This window comes from Acanthochromis polyacanthus, chromosome 2 (genome assembly GCF_021347895.1).
Source record: "Acanthochromis polyacanthus isolate Apoly-LR-REF ecotype Palm Island chromosome 2, KAUST_Apoly_ChrSc, whole genome shotgun sequence".
Lineage (NCBI taxonomy): Eukaryota > Metazoa > Chordata > Actinopteri > Pomacentridae > Acanthochromis > Acanthochromis polyacanthus.
In genome coordinates this window covers 24,186,455-24,206,580 of record NC_067114.1, presented here as the reverse complement: position 1 = coordinate 24,206,580, position 20,126 = coordinate 24,186,455, and the positions used below count along the sequence as shown (strand labels likewise).

The 20,126-nt window shown below is 40.7% G+C and overlaps 1 protein-coding gene across 1 annotated transcript; it reads left to right on the top strand.

Moving 5' to 3' along the window:
• The first annotated feature begins 579 nt into the window (after positions 1-579).
• On the top strand, positions 580-19,394 carry sv2ba (synaptic vesicle glycoprotein 2Ba). The gene is made up of 13 exons (XM_022208633.2): positions 580-702; positions 5,235-5,976; positions 10,900-11,080; positions 13,219-13,370; positions 13,844-13,977; positions 14,523-14,612; positions 15,115-15,228; positions 15,365-15,453; positions 15,621-15,785; positions 15,889-16,022; positions 16,156-16,356; positions 16,439-16,598; positions 17,977-19,394. Exons 2-13 carry the CDS (start codon positions 5,499-5,501, stop codon positions 18,158-18,160), a joined length of 2,082 nt encoding a protein of 693 aa, XP_022064325.2. The 5' UTR covers positions 580-702; positions 5,235-5,498; the 3' UTR covers positions 18,161-19,394.
• The last annotated feature ends 732 nt before the right edge of the window (positions 19,395-20,126 follow it).

Genomic DNA, 20,126 nt, shown 5'->3' with positions numbered 1-20,126 from the left:
AACGAGGCTGGGGGAGCTATAGGCAGCCATTATCCAAATATGACACTGTGAAGTGGAAACCACTTGGTGTAGTGTTTAGATGGAATCTAAAATGTGCACACTCTTGAAGTTTTCTTCACAGTGATTGCAGACCACTGAAGGCCCACATTCAAGTTTCCATGACAACAAGCGTCTGCCCTGCTGAAGTGTCCTTGAGCCAAAATTTTAAAAAAACTATCTCTGCACTGGTGTTCTGGTAGCTGACAATGACCTCTGACCTCTGAGTGGTGGATTGTTTCTAGCGATCAGCAACTGAAATTTTAAAAAAAGTGGAGTGGAGTGGAGTGACTACACAGTTTGATTCAGCGTCAGTGCAGCCTGTTGCTATTTAAACCTTTAGGACTGTACCATCCAGCCCCAGGGGTGTGGGGAGGTTGTTTCCGGGGAGTTTCCTGTGGGGATGAGCCCTGGTGAAGGAGGGGTGGTGTGTGTGGTGTGTGTGTGTGTGTGTGTGTGTGTGTGTGTGTGTGTGTGGGGGGGGGGGTCGTGAGCTTGGATTCTAATCCCTCAGGTTTGGCTGCAGCACGGCCTTAGGATAAACTGACATGTAGGCTTTGGACATTTGAAAATGCTACTTGGACTTTAGCTTTTTTTTTATTGTTATTAGTATTTATGTGCATGTTATTCAGAAGTCCTTTTTATATTACGGGAATGCCATCTCTGGTAAGATAACATTTGTTTTTTTCAGTGTTTGCTATGATGTGATATTTAATTTGTTGTTTTGTCAGATAAATTATTGAGGAAGGCAGATAATTAAAATGGAAATGATACCTGCAGCGCAATCATTTGTTTATCAAATTTTATCTGTCGCAACAGCATCAAAATGCAGCAAGAGTTCTTTTGGAGCCAACAACCATTTTTATGTATAAAACAATATCCATATATCTAAATATAGACATTGCAATCTATGAATAAATTCTCATCTTGTCAACCTGCTACTCTAAAAAAGATAGATCTTGTGCTACACATTTTATCATTTGTCAAATTCTTCAGCCTTTGAAAGGAAAATACATTCAAACCAGGCTGAATATAAGAGGAAGCTGCATGTTATGAGGCTTTTGTGGCAGTTTTGCACACAGCAACCAGTTGCACAAATATGCATTGTGTAAGTTAGCAGACAGTTTGTCCCCAGAAATCACACACGGTCGTCCTTTGACCTCTGGAGGTCACTGAAGAACTGGGATTAAAATGAATTCACTGTTTTGACGGTCCACTTATTCAACCAACAAATCCAACACAAGTAGCAGAAACAGTCCAGTAGGTGGATTTTTTTCAGGTTGTTCTGATGAAATTCTGCACATATTCGGTAATTTACAAGAGAAAAATCATGTTCCTATTCCCAACCACTGTTCAGATATAAATGCAAACTCTACATTCCCTCCTCATTATACATATGATGAAGCAAATGAGCTGTCAGGCTGAGATCAAACAGCTGTGTTGCTGGTGTTGTGAGACTGTTTTCTTTAAATCAACTCTCTAGGTTTATCTCTGGTTTAGTTTATGTGCATGAATAAAAACATCAGTGAAGCAGGCTGACATAGAGAGACAAATAGTACAAACTCAGGTATGACGGAGTCACTCTGAGGAGATGATGAAAACATCTGACCCAAAAAATAATAACAAAAAGACAGCAAAATGCATATACATAACAACTTACACATCTGAGGTTAAAAATTCATCAGAGAAGCTTGACTCTGGCTGCTAATTAATAAAACAAGTTGCGAAAGGCTTTGGCTTCAAAACTTGATTCATGATTTTGTCGACCCTTATACTTCTGTAAAAGCCTAGCTGGGCATGAAAATATGGGCGAAGAAAATAAATGAAAAACCCCCAAGAGAAGACCTTGAGCGAGGCCCTTACAGCTACACGGGGATATGTGGAGCTGCACTGTGGCCAACAGCACTAGACTGTGGTTGTCCTGGAAGCTTGAATTTAATATGAGATGTGTAGCTGGAAAAAGTCTTCAAATGTGCAGCTCTAATAGCCCATCTACTGCGTATGCACGTATTCTTCAAAATTCCATTATCACAGCATTAATATGTAACTCGGCACAAGTTCCATTGCTCTCTGTAGAACGAGCAACAGAAACTGATGAAGCGCAGACGACAGTGTTTGGCTCAGTCGAACTAATAAATGATCTGAGCGGTAAAAGGTCACTTGTGAAATTGAAATAGCTTTCTGTAAATTACGCTGTGACCTCTCTGCTTCCTGTTAAACCTCAGACTCACATTGATTTTTGTGATTTCAAAGGCGTTCTCTGACTTTTCAACAACGGGACACTCTCAGTGGAAGACAGATCATGACCTATTCAAAATCTGCAGAGGCAGGCATAAAGTCTGATTTGACGTCTGAATTAGTGTTTGTGGGAGTGGTATGGATGTGAATATAAAAATGGATCAATAAGTTATGAGTGAAGGTAGAGGGAGGGAGACAGGAGGGAAACAGCTGAGGACATGCAGCCTAACGGTTATGTAAGCACCAGCTGTGAGAGTAAAGGAGCTGCAGCAGGATGATGAAAGCAACACCACCTCCCTCACCCTGACTGAACATCCATCCTCTCACATTCTCCCCCGAATTGTTCTTGTAGCCCATCATTCACACCACTGAAAGGAAAAATAAATAGACGATTGTGATCCCACCGCAGGGCTGCAGTTTCTCTCATTACTCCTGGAAACAAAAAACTCACTCATGCATACATTGTAACATAGACTTTTGGATTTAAAAAGGACATATTGAAGAGCAACAAATACATTTCAGGGCTTCAGTTCCGACTCCTTAATCCACCGCTGTCAGCCACCTCTACGACTTTCATGATGAAACAATAATGTGAGGCAACAAGGGCAAAATGAAAAAATCTGCAGTCTTAATCTGGATTAAATTACAGTGTTCGTCATACTGGCTTCAAACCGGAACAGACTGACCCGGACCAAACTGAGTATTGCTGGATGATACGACTACAACTATTTCTAGAAGGAGCAGGACTGAGCATGTTGGCAGTGAAACGATGGATGTGATAAAAAGTTAAATGAAACAAAATATCTTCAATGTTAGAAAATTATGCAAAGAAAATGTCTAAATGTCATTATAAAATTTGAATCCTTCATGGGAAACTTGTACTGTATACAGACATTTGACATACCAGAGACACATTAGAACATTAAAACTATTATAAATGGAGGCTAAATTGATCTAAATTATGTCTAAAAGTGGCATGAATGTGATTTAAATGTGGAGAGAAACAAAAGTGCTCTGATGCTGACAGCTATCTGAAAACCTGAATCTTGTTTTTCTCAGTAAAGCTGAATTTGAATCGTTCTAGTAGTCAATCTTGTCTAAAAAAAGGGGAAAATGAAATTAATTACTCTTGTGATAGCGTGATGTGAATGTTTTTTGTCAACTTTATGACAGAAAATGCTTGAGCACTGCTTTGCAAAAAACTTTGGCTTTAGTTTATCTTGGAGAAACTCTTCACCCTGGTTTGGTGCTAAAAAAACAGATTTCATGCAATTTTTGCTGAGATGTAGATGTGAAAAAGCAACAATCTTCCCTAATAAGATAATTGTTTGCTTTGTTAATCTTCCATCTCCCAATGTGTTTATAATTGTGTGTTGAAATGGTGTTAATCAGTGTGTTAGGATGCAAAAGTAGGAAATATCTGCTCTCCTCTTACAAGGGAAATTATGCCAGTTTTCAAAGTGAAAATATTTAAGCAATACTGCATAACCTTAATCATTTTAAGTCCAGTATGGCCAGTGGTTCATGGTGTATTTGGCAGAAAGCATTGCAGCTTGTCACTATGTGGGCTTGCGCTGATCTGGAGTAAGTTTGGCAGGATTTGTATATATATTAATTAAGTTGAAATATGGTATTATTTATGAAGAGATATTATGTAATGTGCATGCAAAATAATTCTACTCAACCAGTGGCCAGAAAATTCAGCCTGTGGCAACACATCAAATGTCGTCCAATTCCACAGATAAACTGCAGACCTGGCATCCCAGCTTGTAGCAGTTAAACATTTTTAGCTTCTACTATTTCCCTGCAACTTCTGCTGTAAAGGTTACATGGGTAGCTTTAAAATACCTTCAAGGTTCTTTAAAGGTATTATAATGTCATGGTCAGACATTGAGGAATGTAGTTGTGCTGCCAACCTCACAATGTGAATGTAAAGCAGCTGCAGGAGAAAGAATTAAAAACCTAAGAGTTACTATTGTGCCATATTGGGCACATGAAGGTTAAATCAAGGTTTGTGTTTTATAGTTGCATTGTATGACGGTGAAAAAAGTAAATTTCTCTTGAATAGTGTGCTGTGTAGCTGTATAGCTGTATTTGACATTCAACTAAGCCGCTTGGTTGCCTAATACAAAACATTTCTACAATGTGTCATCATTTGTTATCTCCAAATTACAGAGGATCCAGCCCTTAGGTTTACATTTGCTTGAGTTTGCAAGCGTATGCGCCTGACTTCACTGTGCAAGCCATTTAATCACGTCAGTGGATGTGACAACAAAGATCCTAAATTTCAGTAGAATCTGTGTTATTGTGTTCCTCAGCGTGGGTGCCTCTGGCCTCTGGTCAGTCTAAAAATCAAGACAGATCTGAATGTGTCATCACTGCAGCAGTGCAATGTGATGGATCAAAATGGCGTCAGAGCATTTGAGCACGGAGACGATGAGATTATCTGCTTGTGTGGAAGGACAAGCAGCCTACAGGGTAGACTGGCACTCCTGAATTTCTCTTTCCTGCCAAAACAGACTTTTCATTCTTTGAGAATAATAACCAGAACTTATCTTAGAACTGAAAGTGCCTCAGAAGTAGTCATGAATAACAGAAAATAGGTTCAGTTGATAGGAGAGGGAACTCAAGTAAAGAAAAGCTAAAGCTAGCAGCTTACGTACACTGTGGGAGTGTAATCTATAACAAGAAACAAATGCTTTGTTTTATATTATTGCGTGACCTATTGTTGGACAAGCACATTCTGGTGTATTTTGCCTTGCTTTTCTGGGACTTTTAAGCACCCTTGTTGTTTGCATAAAATGAACTGTTGTGAAGCCTGTTTAAACTCTAACTGTGACCTGACTTGTTAGGTCACAAGCTGTCCCATAGCATAGCAATGGCTCTGCTCTACAAGTGCATTTCTCCTTGCTGTTAATCTGACAGACAATTTGTGTTGTGTGGTGTTCATTGTGTTTTAGGTTCGGCATGCAGCACTGTGCAATGCAAGGAAGGTAACAGTTTTTCAACGCAGCTGAAAAACGCAGCCTTAAACCTGAGACGTAACTACAGAAGACCTGCAGTTCTCTCTCGACACCTGGGATCCAGGAGACTGCAGTAACACTGAGAGCAACTCACAGCTCCTTGGGAGGATTATGCCATTATAGCTGACAACTTGAGCTTCCACAGCGTACGTCGGCTACAAGGCAAAGTCAGTCCTGCTCCCTGTGCACACGGCAGGAACCATGGATGACCCTTACCACAACAATGTGAACCAGCAGATGACAGAAGGTGGAGATTACACCTACACCCAAGACGGAGGAGGTCAAGATGGTTACCCTTACCAAACAGACTACCCTCCACAAGATGAGGATGCCGCTAGTGATGCCACTGAAGGGGCAGATGATGATGATCAGATGTACGAGGGGGAGTACCAGGGCGTTCCCCACCCCGACGAGATCAAGGAGGCACGACGGGCAGCTCGGATAGAGGCCCGGAGAAAAGCCCGTATGGCTACCCAGCAGGAAGAGGAGGAAGAAAACCTGCCAGAGCAGTATGAGACCATCATGGAGGACTGTGGCCATGGACGCTTCCAATGGATGCTCTTCTTTGTACTGGGCCTGGCGCTTATGGCTGACGGTGTGGATGGCTTCGTGGTGGGCTTTGTTCTGCCCAGTGCTGAGAAGGATATGTGCATATCCAACGCTGACAAAGGATTGCTGGGTAAGTGACAAGAAAGTTGTAGAAAGTGGAAAGATTGAGGTCACCCATGGTAAGATGTGGTTCCTGCTGAGTGTATGCGTTGAAAACATTCACAGACCTGGCTTCTTATTATTAATTCCAAAGACAAAAAAGCACCTCTCAAACAGAAAATGAAATTTTAAAAAGTTATCAGAAGTGGTACACTTTTCATTTTCTGCCAGTGTTGTTGTGGGTCCGCAACACAGAGTCCACATCCTTTAAAGGACTTTGTGCTTCTTCGAAGTTTTTGTGCCTTTGTAGAAACCCTCCGACTGCCAAACTGAGCATTGTCAAATGAAATGGTCTGGTCTATGGGGGACTTTCTTTTCATACCACCAGCTGTTGCCACTCTTACCCTTGCCTGATGAAGCACCACGCCTGTCGCCTAGCAAACACTAACGGTGTCAGGAGCACATTTTTATGAGCATTTAATATTTGTATCGTTACCTGTTCGACTGAGTTGAAACCCAGTGCTTACGTTTAAAAGTGCAGTACTTGGTCACTGCTTCATATTGGGAAGGCTGCCTGGTCACCAGTGACTCTTTCTATAGTGAAGGATCACCCTCCGGATCCTTTATGGCCTGCAAAAAGATGGATGCAGTTCTCAGCTACATTTAAAATGTGTCAGTCTTGTTGCACAACTGTGATGCAGATTTCAAAAGATACCTACAGCTGAGCTATTTTCTCTCGAAGCTGTAGTTGATCTAAAAGCTAATGTCAGGAAGCAAAAACGCTGATACTTAGCAGATACAATGTTTAGCATTTTCCCAGTTATTTCCTATGTTAGCATGTTAACATTCACTAATTAGCACATGAAATACTGTTATCAGTTTTGGAGATATTTGGTCATAAATCCAATTTTTGGACAAATTTTAATGCTTACCTGTTGGTGGGAAAAGATAACATGCCAGGGAACAACCAAAGTATTACAAGTCCTCCAAAGAGGAACGAAATCTTAGTGCAGTCTGACAGTTGCTGAAATATTTTCCTCTGACTAACTGCAGGACTGACTTAATGTCTCTCGAATCATGCAGTTTGCATGACTAAAAACTGATTTAGCATACTCACTTCTCCGAAACAGATATCAAGTCTTTTGGAAACCTACAAGACTAGCTAATTGCAGTCATCTGTTGAAGAGGTCCAGTCCGTTTCCAGGGAGGAGCAACTCATCAGTGAAATGATCTTCTGTTGTGCTTGGCTGGAACAAAAACCTGCATATGCTTGGCTCTTGATGGCACATGGCTGCAGATCACTGCATCGGACAGAAATATCCCCAGCCTCTGGGGCAAATTAGGGAAAGAGGCTTGGATCTTTCTAAGCAAATGTAAAAAATAAAGAACATAATCAACATTGTGTGTCCTAATTGAGTATGGGTCCACTGTGAGCAACCAGATTAGCTTCACTGAGCCTTGGCAGTAGTAATGCATGTCTCTGGAAGATGACTTGAGGGCTCCACCATACATCTTAAATCCATTTTGTGGACACAGAAATATACACACATTGTTGAACATAATGTGCGTTGACGGCTGTGTGTCTTGTTTTTCAATTAGCTTTACTTACTCCTAAATATTTACCACAAAGCCTAACCCCAAAAAATGATTTGTATGCAGCAAAGACACCCTCGCTGGGAAATGTACCTTGAAAACGTCTGTTCCTCACTTTCTGTGCAGACAACTAAACTGCAAATTAAAGCCTCTCACCTTATTTCCCAGACCTCGTGTGTAGCCAGGCGATGTGGCAGATTGCTCATCGCTCATTTCATCTTAACAACAGGCTCCTGGGATGAAGCATTGCAAGAGATTGATGAGGAACCCAGTGGTGATTGTATTCAGTGTGTGTTCCCAGGCTAATATGGAGCATGTTGCAGCAGTCAGAGATCCTGGCGGCCTGCAGCGCCTGGTGCAGAGCTGTCAGATACGCTTCAGGCCTCTGACAGGCTGTGGTAGCAGGAGGAAGGCCTGGTGAAAATGAAATCACAGCATCTGTTTGTGCAGAGCGGGAGGAGAGCACTGATCATTGGCTGAGAATATGAAGTAGATCTGCAGAATGATCCTATTTGATTCACGCTCATGCTCTGTTCACCAGACGCAAGGGAGCAGAAATGTGTTTATTCTTAACCTTAGTCTTGGATAGCAGAAAGACTCTCAAACCCTTTGTTAAACAGAGGAGGCTTGGTGGACTTACCTTTAACGGTATCGATTAATCTACAGAGTAAAGATATATGAAGTCAGTAGAGGTAGACAGAATGCTGGAGAAGAGAAAGCCACACCTGATGTGATGGTGAGATTTAGCTCCAAACTACATCAGTGGAAATCAAAATGTTAAACTTGCACTGCAGCTAATGGATTTCTTGAATAGAAGCAGAATTACAATTAAAAAGGTCATGCATAAATTATGAGATAGTTCTATAATGCCTCCGTTCCGTTATGAAAATGTTATTCCAGAATTACTTACTTTGCACTTATTGCTGCAGCGATTTTGCTCTGCAGCTCTCAGAAATCATGTTGGTGTAAAGCAAACGCCGATGGTGCTCTGTGTAAAGTTCTTATTGACCTTTTTGTAACTATTAGCTAATTTTTTAAAATCAGTTTTTACCATTAAAGCTGCCTTAGTTAGGAGTTAGGAAAGATGCCAGTAATGTGTAAATCAGTGAGCTAGAAAGCAGACTAACAAAGGACTGTGGCATTAAAAGCTGTTTCCAAAAGCAAGTACACTGATGTACACCGTAATAGTGATGTATTAAACTTACCTCTACCAATAGTGCATATGTTTGTATTTACATTAAAATAATTATTTTACAGATGAATGAAATAAAGAATGAACCAAAAACCAAAACCATACATTGAGAATTATGTCTTTTAGAGATGGCGGTATTTGTATAGTTTTATGGAAAATATTTGGCTTTGCTAATACACACAGTGTCACCTGATACATTACTAGCATAATGTTTTGTCAATTGAGATATATTGTCCTTTTTTAAATGTATTGCAAAAAATTATAAGTTGACATTGTTATTCAACAGGCTTTCAATCAAATATTGCTACAGGAGTAACACTTCACTAGAGTGGTGCTAACATTTTAGCTTTTCTGTTTCCAATGCAGTCTACTGTCTGATAGTTTTCAATGCATCAGTACCTCTGAGTGCACAAAAAATGACAACAAATGGTAGTTATTAGTGGATGTAATTCTACCCCTGTGACCAGTCAGGGAAAAAAATAAATGAAGGTTTGTTTTGTTAGCATATGTGGTGAATTTTTCATTGTTGATGGCGAAGTTACAAAAAAAATACTAAAATGAAATGTCTGCTACTTGATGAGGATATTGAAAGGGCAGACAAACAGTGCTTGCTGTCCTCGTTGAATTTAACCAAACAGCATCAAACTGTCTTGCTCAGAAGTACTGAACCTGAAGTCAGTACTGTTTTCTCCCCCAAAACATTCTAAAATTCTGGCTCTTGTGATTGAAATATGCTGCAGTCTATAGGTTCCTGCAGTAGAAAAAGGCCTATAGTAGGCAGATGTGGCAAATCATTCCATTAACTGCTATCAGGCCATTTTGGAAATACAATGCCTGCCCTCAATTTTAACATATTTACAAGACTGATGATACATTCTCTAAAATATGACCCTTTTTTTAAATCAGGAAATGTAGCCACTCCTAGAATATCAGTGTTTGTAAGTAAACTGAATGAAGTGTCATCTATTCAAATTCAGAGGCCTCAGATCTGTTCTACATTTGTACAGAATCTTAGCATTTCTTCAGTCAGTATACTGTATATTTGTCATGCTTTACAGCTGAATCTTTTTAGTACATTCATTCCACTCTTTAACCAGGTGTGATAAATGCACTCATGCTTTCACTTTTAATACTGAAAAGAAAAGATAAATTCTTCTTTCCTCTCTAGGGAGTCTGTGTCTTCACTGTGCTCAAGGACACTTTTACAGGCTTGTTGCTGCTGGGACCAATCCAAGGCCTTCAACTGAAGGACAGGCTTTCTTATCACAAGGCCACCCTGTCAACCTGTCCATACACATATCCAAGGCATATACATTGCCTTAAGCAGCAACCTGGCCGAGATATTAGGTGACATGATAGCTTCGACTCTTTGTCTCCCTGTGCCCTGAGCACACTCTTTGTTGAATGGGATGTGCAACTTGGCGTGTGGAGCGTCAGAGCATTTGGATAGTCTAGTAATCCACGGGGAAGGTGCACACTATGGCTCCACGTGCCGTTAAGCTGCTTAGTTCGTCTGTAATTAGGACTGCGTAGTAAAAACACAGAGCAGACAGGAAGTATGGCTCTAAAAGTTTAAACAACACGATGGAGAGGATGGCTGAGGTTGTAGGTTTGAGTCTTGAGAAAGGCAGAGTGTGGTTACTCTCCCGTGAAGAAGAGATGGCAGACGAGACCTCCTGTCTAATGAGTGCTAGTGCTGTATCCAGACCCCTGTGAATCGGCAGCGATAAACCAAAGCAATAATAAAAAAATATCACAGAAAACCCAGATAACAGCAATGCTTTTGAACATAGCTGAAAGCAGGTTTAAAGAACATACAAGGTGAGTGTGGAGGAAGTGAAACACTCTGCAGATGCTTCCAAATTATTGTGACCTCTATTTTTCTATCGTCTTCCAGAAAATGCTGTTATCAGTCTGGGTGTATTTTCTTGGGACGTCACTGTGAAATGTTGAATTGTTGATCAGAGCTCAGATGTAAAGATGCGTCATACTGAAATACAGCAGGAACTCTGATTTGTGTTCTTCTGTGTTCATGCACAGGTAAAGGGAGCCCCCTTGTGGAGGTCTCGATTTTTAAAAGCATTGTATTTGTATGCAGACCTGCGTATCCGTAGCCTCTGTTGTAGGTGTACCAGGCCACCAAGTGAGTCATTGTGTGTGTGTTTGCAGGTCTGCTGGTGTATGTGGCCATGATGGTGGGTGCGTTGGTGTGGGGCGGCCTGTCTGATAAAATGGGGAGGAGGAAGTGTCTGGTCTACGTCCTGACCATCGACCTGATCTTCTCTTTCCTGTCCTGCTTCGCTCAGGGCTATGGCTTCTTCCTCTTTTTCAGGTTCTGCTCCGGATTCGGGTGAGATGCACTTTAATCACATCTGCATTTGAACAAATGACAGATTGACAAGATTTTCATAGAAACTGACCTTTTCATATACATAAAAATGATAAATATCAAGAAGCTCTTCTATTAAGACAACCTTTAATCTTTTGAGAACAGTGTAGAGGACAGAATGGACGTAATGCAACAAAGGTTAGCTCCCTTGTTTTAAGTCTACTAGTTGTTATTATAACACATACACGTTCTTCAGGCCTCTTAAAATAATTCGGCTATCAGTGCTGAAGGATAAATGTTTTTTAAAAGTTCCCTTTTAATTAATACATGTACAACTAAAATGAACATTTCTGCCCAGTTTTTTGTTTATGTTGTTCTAAAATATTACACCAAGATTTTTAAGATTTTTCCTGCTTATTTATATTAGTTCCAAATCCATTACTTGGGCACCTGAACTAATAATAATTGGTAATCTGAAAATATTTGCTGACCCCTAACATGTATACAGTAACAGACAGTATTTGAATGGTTACATTCAGTTGTATAGCGGCTCTTAACTTTAACATACCATGTTTTTTAGTGCTTCATTATATTCACATTATATCCTCTATTTTAGTAGGCTATGTTAGACATGTTAGGTTATCACGTCAATTTAATTGTTATCCTTTTGTGCCTCATCAATCTTTACTGTGACTAAGTTGGACAGAACTTTTAAAACTATTATACAGTCAAACTAACAGTACTCCATAGCTCCAAGCTACAGGAGAGAATGTGAAAAAAAAAAGTTTTGTTTGCTCCTTTGAACCATTGTCTGCAGGAGAGATGCAGGAATATTACATACAATGAGAGATCCAGCAGCGCCATCTCCTCCACATGCTGTCAAATGCAGCCTGCTGGTGCACACCACAGCCCCACACTCTTATCACCACCTCAAAGACACTACATGCAAGCTCACCACAAGGAGGTTTATTTACTTCGTCAGAGCATTTCTTTATCACACTAATTAAAACAAGCAAACAATGTTCTTTGCTTGTTTTTCATTTCAGCTTTATTGCTCAGTTCCTGCTGTCGCCAGCACCTTACAGTGAAGCTATTGCTGTGCACTGATTGATTTGGCAACTTTCAAAGACACATTTATTTTGATAATGATTGCAGCCTGAATGTAGCCAGACATGCAACACTGAGATTTGAGCTTTTTGTTAAGACAAGAAATACAAGGTCACTAAAATAAAGCACTCAGCTGTTACTGATTCACGCTGACAATGAGCCCCATGTTACTCATTAACGCTCACATCTGCAGAGGAGCTGCATTCATTTCACAGAATGCAAAGAGCAGATAGACTGCAGTCCCGACACAAAAAAGAGAAAAATCTCCACCCATGTTAAACATACTGATGTGATATTTTTTGCCAGGTGTGTGTGCAGTGCATGGCTGTTTTCCACAGTTTTTGCAAGGTCTAAAGGGGAAAATGTCACAGAAATGAAACAGGATCAACATAATGTGTGAAATAATGCCTTCAAATAAAACAGTGATGCTGTTTTTAAGCTCTAACCCATGACCGTCACCAGCATAGAAACTTTCCTACCCCGAGGCTCCAGCCATGAATCAATCACTGTCGTGATATGAATAATTTCTAAGTCATTTTCCTCCCAACAAATCCTCAGTTTAACTCCCTGGTCTGGTCAGTCTTGGCATCATACTTAATGCTACCAGCCAGCTGAACAAATTGATCCTTCAAAAACAATCCATGAAATATTCAGATACCACTATTTCTTCTACTTTTATACACAAAAAAATGAAATGTCATTAGAAGTATTTAACATTGATGCATCACATTCATATATTTTAGTTTTGAAATAAATCTGTATGCTGGCTCTGAACATTTATTTTTTCCAGAATCTGAGTATTAACTTGCAGGTTTTTGATTGGTGAATAAAGTCCTTGTTACAGTTCAAGTTCTGGTAAGCTGACAGTAAAGTACTGTTGGTTTGATCTGTGTTGTTCTGATGATGACAAAGTGGGGCAGAGAGAGACAGATGCCTCTAAACGGTCTGCATAGCTAGATACCAGCAGTAACTGTGAACAGAAAATGTTGACAGATGATAATAAAAATGCTTGGTGAGGAAGAGACGAACATGTTTTGTGATTCCTTCCCTAGAATTGGCGGCTCCATCCCGATCGTGTACACCTACTTCACCGAGTTCCTACAGATGGACAAACGTGGAGAACATCTGAGCTGGCTCTGCATGTTCTGGATGCTGGGAGGCCTGTATGCCTCCTTCACTGCCTGGGGAATCATTCCTCACTATGGTAACACACAGACAGACACATGTACAGTTTGTATGACGCACACACACACACAGTGAAATATACTGTACAACTGCCAATTTAGAATTCAGAGTTGTATGCCATTTGTTTCACTTTAATTGAAATTCAATTCACTGCAGGAACATTTTGGACTTTTCTCCTCTCAGTCAGCATGATGCGCCTCAATTAGCTTAATAGCTCCTCTTGGTACTTGCTAAAGTTATCACAGCAATTATGTTCTAAACAAATTAATTATTCAGATTCAAACAACTAAACATCCTACCAGCATCAGCGTTAAAAAAAAGAGTTTAAAACAGACCCCCAACTGCTCGCATGTTATTGACTCTCAATGATTCAAATGCAAATGATGCATGCAAATCTTTTGTATAAAGATGGATTTGTTGCACTACAGTAATTCCGTGATTTGGATGTTAAAATGTCCTACAAATACTAAAATATTAACATGTTCTTTCCAGGCTGGGGCTTCGCCATTGGTTCAGAATTCCAAATGCACAGTTGGAGACTGTTTATTCTGGTGTGTCTCTTCCCTGCACTGGCTGCACTCGTCGGAGTCGTCTTCATGCCGGAGAGCCCTCGTTTCCTTCTGGAGGTCAGAACCAAAATTAGACCGTTCAAAACCCCTTCATTTAAAGATTAGAAGTTACACGTGTGACATCCTATTTGATGGCAGTGCACAGTATTAAACACGAAGCTGTGATTGGCTAAAAATGTTGAGTCATCAGCCACTGCAGCAACATCCCACTGCTGTGCAAAGGTAGCGAAGAGCTGTTAAGGCCTCACCAGAACACCACCCACCCCTGTTTCTCATCCAAGACATTGTCAGAGCTTTAACCACATGTGGTATTGTGTTTGTATGTTACTGCTGCAACACTCCACAAACTGATCCCACATCTCCCCCTCTGATAAGAGGCAGAGCTAATGGGAACATTGTTACTCGGCTGTGTGTCTGGCTGCAGTGTATGTGGGAAAGTTTCAGCGCTCAAACCAAAACCCATGATTAAAAGAGTTGTTCTTATATATAGAATACTATGCTGTATAATTTCAGCGACACATACCAAAAGCCCTGAGAGGTTTCACAGAACGCTCTTTAACTTGGTTACATAGATATTCACAGATTTGTGTGCGGGTTTTCAGAATGCTCGACATGATGAGGCTTGGATGATCCTGCGACAAGTTCATGACACCAACTGGAAGGCCAAAGGGGAACCAGAGAGAGTCTTTACTGTAAGTTTTCATTTACAACAACACTGCTGTTTTAATCCCTCAGCTGCTAATGTATCAAGTTATTGAAAAAGTTCATATAGCTACAGACTGTTAGGACTGACAGAGGTGATGCTTTTTGTTTTTTATGCTAACAGAATTCTCACAGTTTCGCCAGTTGGAAGACAAATCTTTCATGTGCCAAGGCTTACAAAAGCAGAGTTTGGGCAGGCTGTGACAGGTTTTATTGTCTTGGGCATGCTTTTTCTACATAACTACAAGAGCACACATAGGTCAGAGTATAAAGAGTGGCTAAAATTCATGACAGAGTCTGCTGCTTTTGAACGCATGCCATGGTAAATAACTTTGAAAAGGTTGCTTCAAGAGGGCACAGGGTACCAGTTAACAGGATATGAAGGATTATTAGGGTATAGAGGTGATTCAACTGTCTTTTTTGTTGTTTTTTTGTGAAACTTTCTATGTCCAAAATCATCTCAAAGGTGACGACAATGTCCTTTTTATGCAGGTGACCAACATTAAGACTCCACAAACTCAGGAAGATGAGTTCATAGAGATCCAGAGCGACACTGGAACTGCCTTCCAGCGTTGGACTGTCCGACACGTGACCATGCTGCAACAGGTCTGCGAATGTCTCTCACACTGCAATAAAACAAAAATCGAATGGTTGGAGTAAAAAATGTTACTTTGCATTTGTTTTTAATTTTCTGCAGACCTTATATGTCATCTTGATTGTCTGTCTGCTCTTCTTCCTGCAGGTGATGGCCAATGTGATGTCACTTTCAGCTCCAGAGCTCAGGCTACAGGGCCTCTTCCTGGTTATCATCTGGTTCTGCATGGCCTTCAGGTAGCATTGTGCCATTTAGAATCTATGTTGAGATGTGGACTCAAAGCAGACTAGTAGAATGTACTTTTTTTTTATATCAATCTGAAGCAGAAGCTGTGTGTTTTCTCTGGTATGCAGAACATTTTGGTTTAATGTGCTGAGGTTTCGTGTGTTTCTGTGTGTACCAGCTACCACGGGCTGGGAGTGTGGTTCCCTGATATGATCAAGTACATGCAGTATGAAGAGTATGAGTCCAAGGTTCGAGTGTTCCACAGAGAACGTGTAGAGCGCTTCCACTTTAACTTCTCCCTGGTCAACCAGATCCACCGTGAGGGAGAGTATGTCCATGACAAGTACGTTTACAAAACTCCGCCATTCTGTTACTGCATGTCAATAGTATATGTGAGTACTACACATAGTATTTCTGCTTCACGTTCTTTCTTTCTTTCCATTTAGGTTTGCAAACATTGAGATTAAGTCTGTCAAGTTTGAGAATTCTCTGTTTGAGAACTGCTACTTTGAAGATGTCAAATCAACCAACACCTTCTTTGAGAATTGCACCATCAAAAACACTGTCTTCTATAACACAGGTATCATACCAAGCTGCTGTAAAGCAGCTGTTTATAGCCAAAGCAATGTGTTTCTCCAAGGACATAGAGGAAAAAACTTTAAACAGCCTCCAAAAAGTCTGTCCATATTGAATCTTTTTTAAACTATTTGCAGACCTCTGGCAGGAAAAGTTTAAAAACTGTCGAATGGAGAACACAACCTTCCTCCACCCAAAGAAAGGCTGTCATCTAAACTTCCAGGAGGAGAATGACATCGTCATCTACATGGTCAGCTTCCTAGGCAGTTTGGCTGTGTTGCCAGGCAACATCATCTCAGCCTTGTTCATGGACAAGATAGGAAGAATCCGAATAATAGGTGAGATCAGCGGAAAGTGTTAACACAGTACAGTAACCAGATCAGTTTCAGTGTCTTATCGGGTATTTGGATATCTTTCTAGGTGGTTCTATGCTGGCGTCATCAGCCTGCACTTTCCTGCTGCTGTTGAGCTTCAGTCAAGGAGCTGTAATATGCTGGCAATGTCTCTTCTATGCCGTCAGTGTGGCAGCCTGGAATGGACTAGAAGTCATTTCTGTGGAACTCTATCCCTCCTCTAAAAGGTACACGCCAACTCTGTGCCATTAGTGACTACACTGTGAGTTCTACCTTACTACAGTTCAATTATAACCTCACCCTTAAAAGCTCTGGTTCAACATTCCACCTCAGTCAAACAGCAAATGTCCAGTCATAGCTTGACAACCGTAACTAGGTACAGCAGGCCTGTCAAGCTTTGCAGTCCTCCACATGTTGGAGTGCTGTCTAAGGTTAGTCACAGAGATATCTGGTAACAAAAGCATTTGGCAGGTGGTTTCTTTTTTACTTTTTCAAGCCAAAAACAATTCTGCAGGGTGTTTATCTGTTCTAAAGTCAGCTGCCAGCATTGGCATCCACATCCTAGCAACATTTCTTCAGCCGAGTATTGTGTCTGCTACCAGGTTACTAAAAGCAACATTCAGCACAGAAGCATCCATGGTGTCGGAGCCAAGATTACCATAGGCACCCTCTCCACTGCAGGAACTCAGGGCAGGAGCAAAGTGGTGTGAATGTTTAATGGAACAACCCCTTAATCAGCCCGATCACACTTTCTGTCTTTAATACGTTGGAAGGTGAAACAGTTTCAACCATGTCATTCCCTCTAAGCGTACTAAAACTACAACAAACTCTAGATACTGTACGTAACTCTGGTGATATGAGCACGAAAGCAACAGAACAATGAAGGGTTAGTTATGTTAGCCTATTTGGTCACATTAATATCAAAGACGGTGACATTTGAGAGGAGAAGACTGCTACTCAACAAGGATATCAGGAGGGCACAGAAAATGTCTCTCATTGTCCTCTCAGAGTTGAACCAATCAGTATTTAATTTCTTTGAATTTGACCCTGCAGCACTGAGTATTCTACAGGGGTTCTTGTCACTGGAACACACACAAAGTTACCGGCAGCAATACAACAATTGCAATTTCTTGGAGTGACAAATCCTTTCAAAATTAAGGCTAATGTAAGAAAAGAGAAATTTACAGTCCAACAGATTCAGTCAAACTTAGTACCCAAGATGACACTGCACTTTAGTCCTCATCCTCCTCCATCCTCAAACCCTTTCCCTCGTGTAAAAGGGAAACATACTGTTTGAATATGAATGCTAATAGATCTAACCAGTGTTTTCATATTGTCTAGAAGGGTAGTACATGTCAAAGTAACATTGCCAAGAACAAAAGTTTCCTGGCAGAACACTGTATTATACAAAGATGATCAATGTGATTTCCTTCATCTGTCAGTGGTTTTAAATTTGTGGCTGATCAGTGCATTAGGCCTATGCTTAAGGCAATTAAGGTAACAGTTAAGGTTATTGAACGCAGATATGCTTCCTGAGAATTCCTCACATAATTAATTCATCAGTCAGTTAAATAATAATCCTTCTCTGTATTTGTGACTCTACAGAGGGACAGCGTTCGGTATCCTGAATGGAATCTGTAAGTTCGCAGCCATCATTGCCAGCTTCATCTTTGCAGCCTTCATCGGCATCACTAAAATCATCCCCATCTTCCTGGCCTTCGCCGCCCTCGTTTGCGGAGGTCTGGTGGCCCTCAAGCTGCCTGAAACCCGGGAGAAAATCCTTTCTTGAAAAGCCAAACTCCAGCAGCCTCCGGGCCCGAGACACAGTGTAGCATGTTTTGAGGAAAATGTCAGCAACTGAAACTGAAACAGAAAAACGAGAAAGAAAGGCCACATTGTGGTAACTGTGTTTTTGAGTCTGTCATGGTGATGATTAAAAATGTTGAAAGCCTGTCTGGTTGCCTACATGAACCTGTGGTTGCTTTCCGTTCCTTTTGTAAGCTCCTCAGGCTGCCCAGCATCTCTGTCACATCGTACGAAACTAGTGTTTGTCGTCCTCTGTCACCCCGTCCTCAGTTCACACACAGCGTATAGCAACATTTGTTTCGTTTGAGGTTTATGTAAAAGATTATTATGAGATGAAAATGTGTCTGTACTTGAAAGGTGATGTAGTTTATGTTACCATGTTGTGCTTTGATTTCATTCCCTCTTGGAGAAGGAGAGAGGATTTATAGTGATAACTTGAATTGGGTTAGAATCCTGTTGTACTCACTGCTGAGGTTCAGCAGCGATATTACTGCTGGTGTTGTCATTCGAAGAAAACACCTCTTTCATTCACCCATTCTTTATTTATTCTGCGCTGTCCTGTGGTGTCTGTAGTCCTCTGTAGTTGTTGATCGGTTTGTTCTCTCTAGACATAAACCTGGACAGACCATTTTATTAAATGTAGGAGATATTTTTTTTTATTAAATCCACTCCTGTTTATTTCTCCTTACTGATCCAAATCCTGCCCAGACAACCTGACTGGATTCTCCTCCCTGTTTGTCGTCTTGTCCTCGACTCTGAGACGTCGTGTCTGCCCTCAAATGTAGAGCTGTGTTACGTAGGTGGTGATAATCTAGAATCAGAGTCTTATCTGTCACATCTTGCCATGACAACATGTAAGGAACTGTTTAATTTGTTTTTTCGTCTTTTTCTAAAAAAAAAGAGAGAGAATTATGCAAAACTGTGAGACTAGATGTTTTGATATGATGCTCTTATTTTACCGTTCTGATGAAGAACTGAATTGCAGAACTTGTTGCATTTCTGACAACATGTGTCAAGATTTCTAAGGAGCATGTTACTTTTTTGGCATGACTGAGCTGTGTGCATGTGTGTGGTTGTTATCCACACGTCTGTGAATTTATTGACAACACAACAGTCTGACTACCAACACTGTATTTGTTGTTGTACATATAGACCTGTGTATATTAGTTGTAACATAATAGCTGCACCATGACTTGAATAAAGCTGAGGGCTCATGATCCAGTTTCCTGATTAATATCAGATGCAACATGTGCAATGAATATATTGAATATATCCAACAGGTTCTAAACATTGAATGTTTTATCAGATTCCACTTTAAGATATAGTTTGATATTATGGGTGATGAATACTTCTCTTATTGTATAAATATCTAGTATCTAGACTATCTGTGGGCTGCACAGCGGTGTAGTGGTTAGCACTTTCGCCTTGCAGCAAGAAGATCCCCAGTTCAAATCCTGGGGTGGGCCTGGGATCTTTCTGCATGGAGTTTGCATGTTCTGCGTGGGTTTTCATCGTATATTACTCATCAATATCACTTCATCAAAGTCATCATCCCAGACAGCTCTGTCCTCTGTTTCTTTTGAAACATTCTCGCATGCTTGGCAACGGCATAAATCTGTACAAGACAGTCTTGCAGACATACAAGAACATCTTTCAGTTTCACATTTGGTTGTCTTGCAACTACAGTGGACTATCTACAAAACACTATCAGAAGCAGGATTTTTAGTCATCCAGATGTTGCGCTAGCCATGTGTTCCCTGTCACTTTCAGTTTGGCTTTCAGCTTGGCTTACCTCAGTGGACTCAGTAGATGTACCTGACTGTGGAGGTATCTTTTGTAATAGTCTATCAGCCAGTGGCAGTTTTTCACGGAGGCCAAGGGAAGCCTGGCTTCCCCAAAAAATATGCAAGAAAGAAAAAATATAAATAATCTTCACCACTATGTATTTT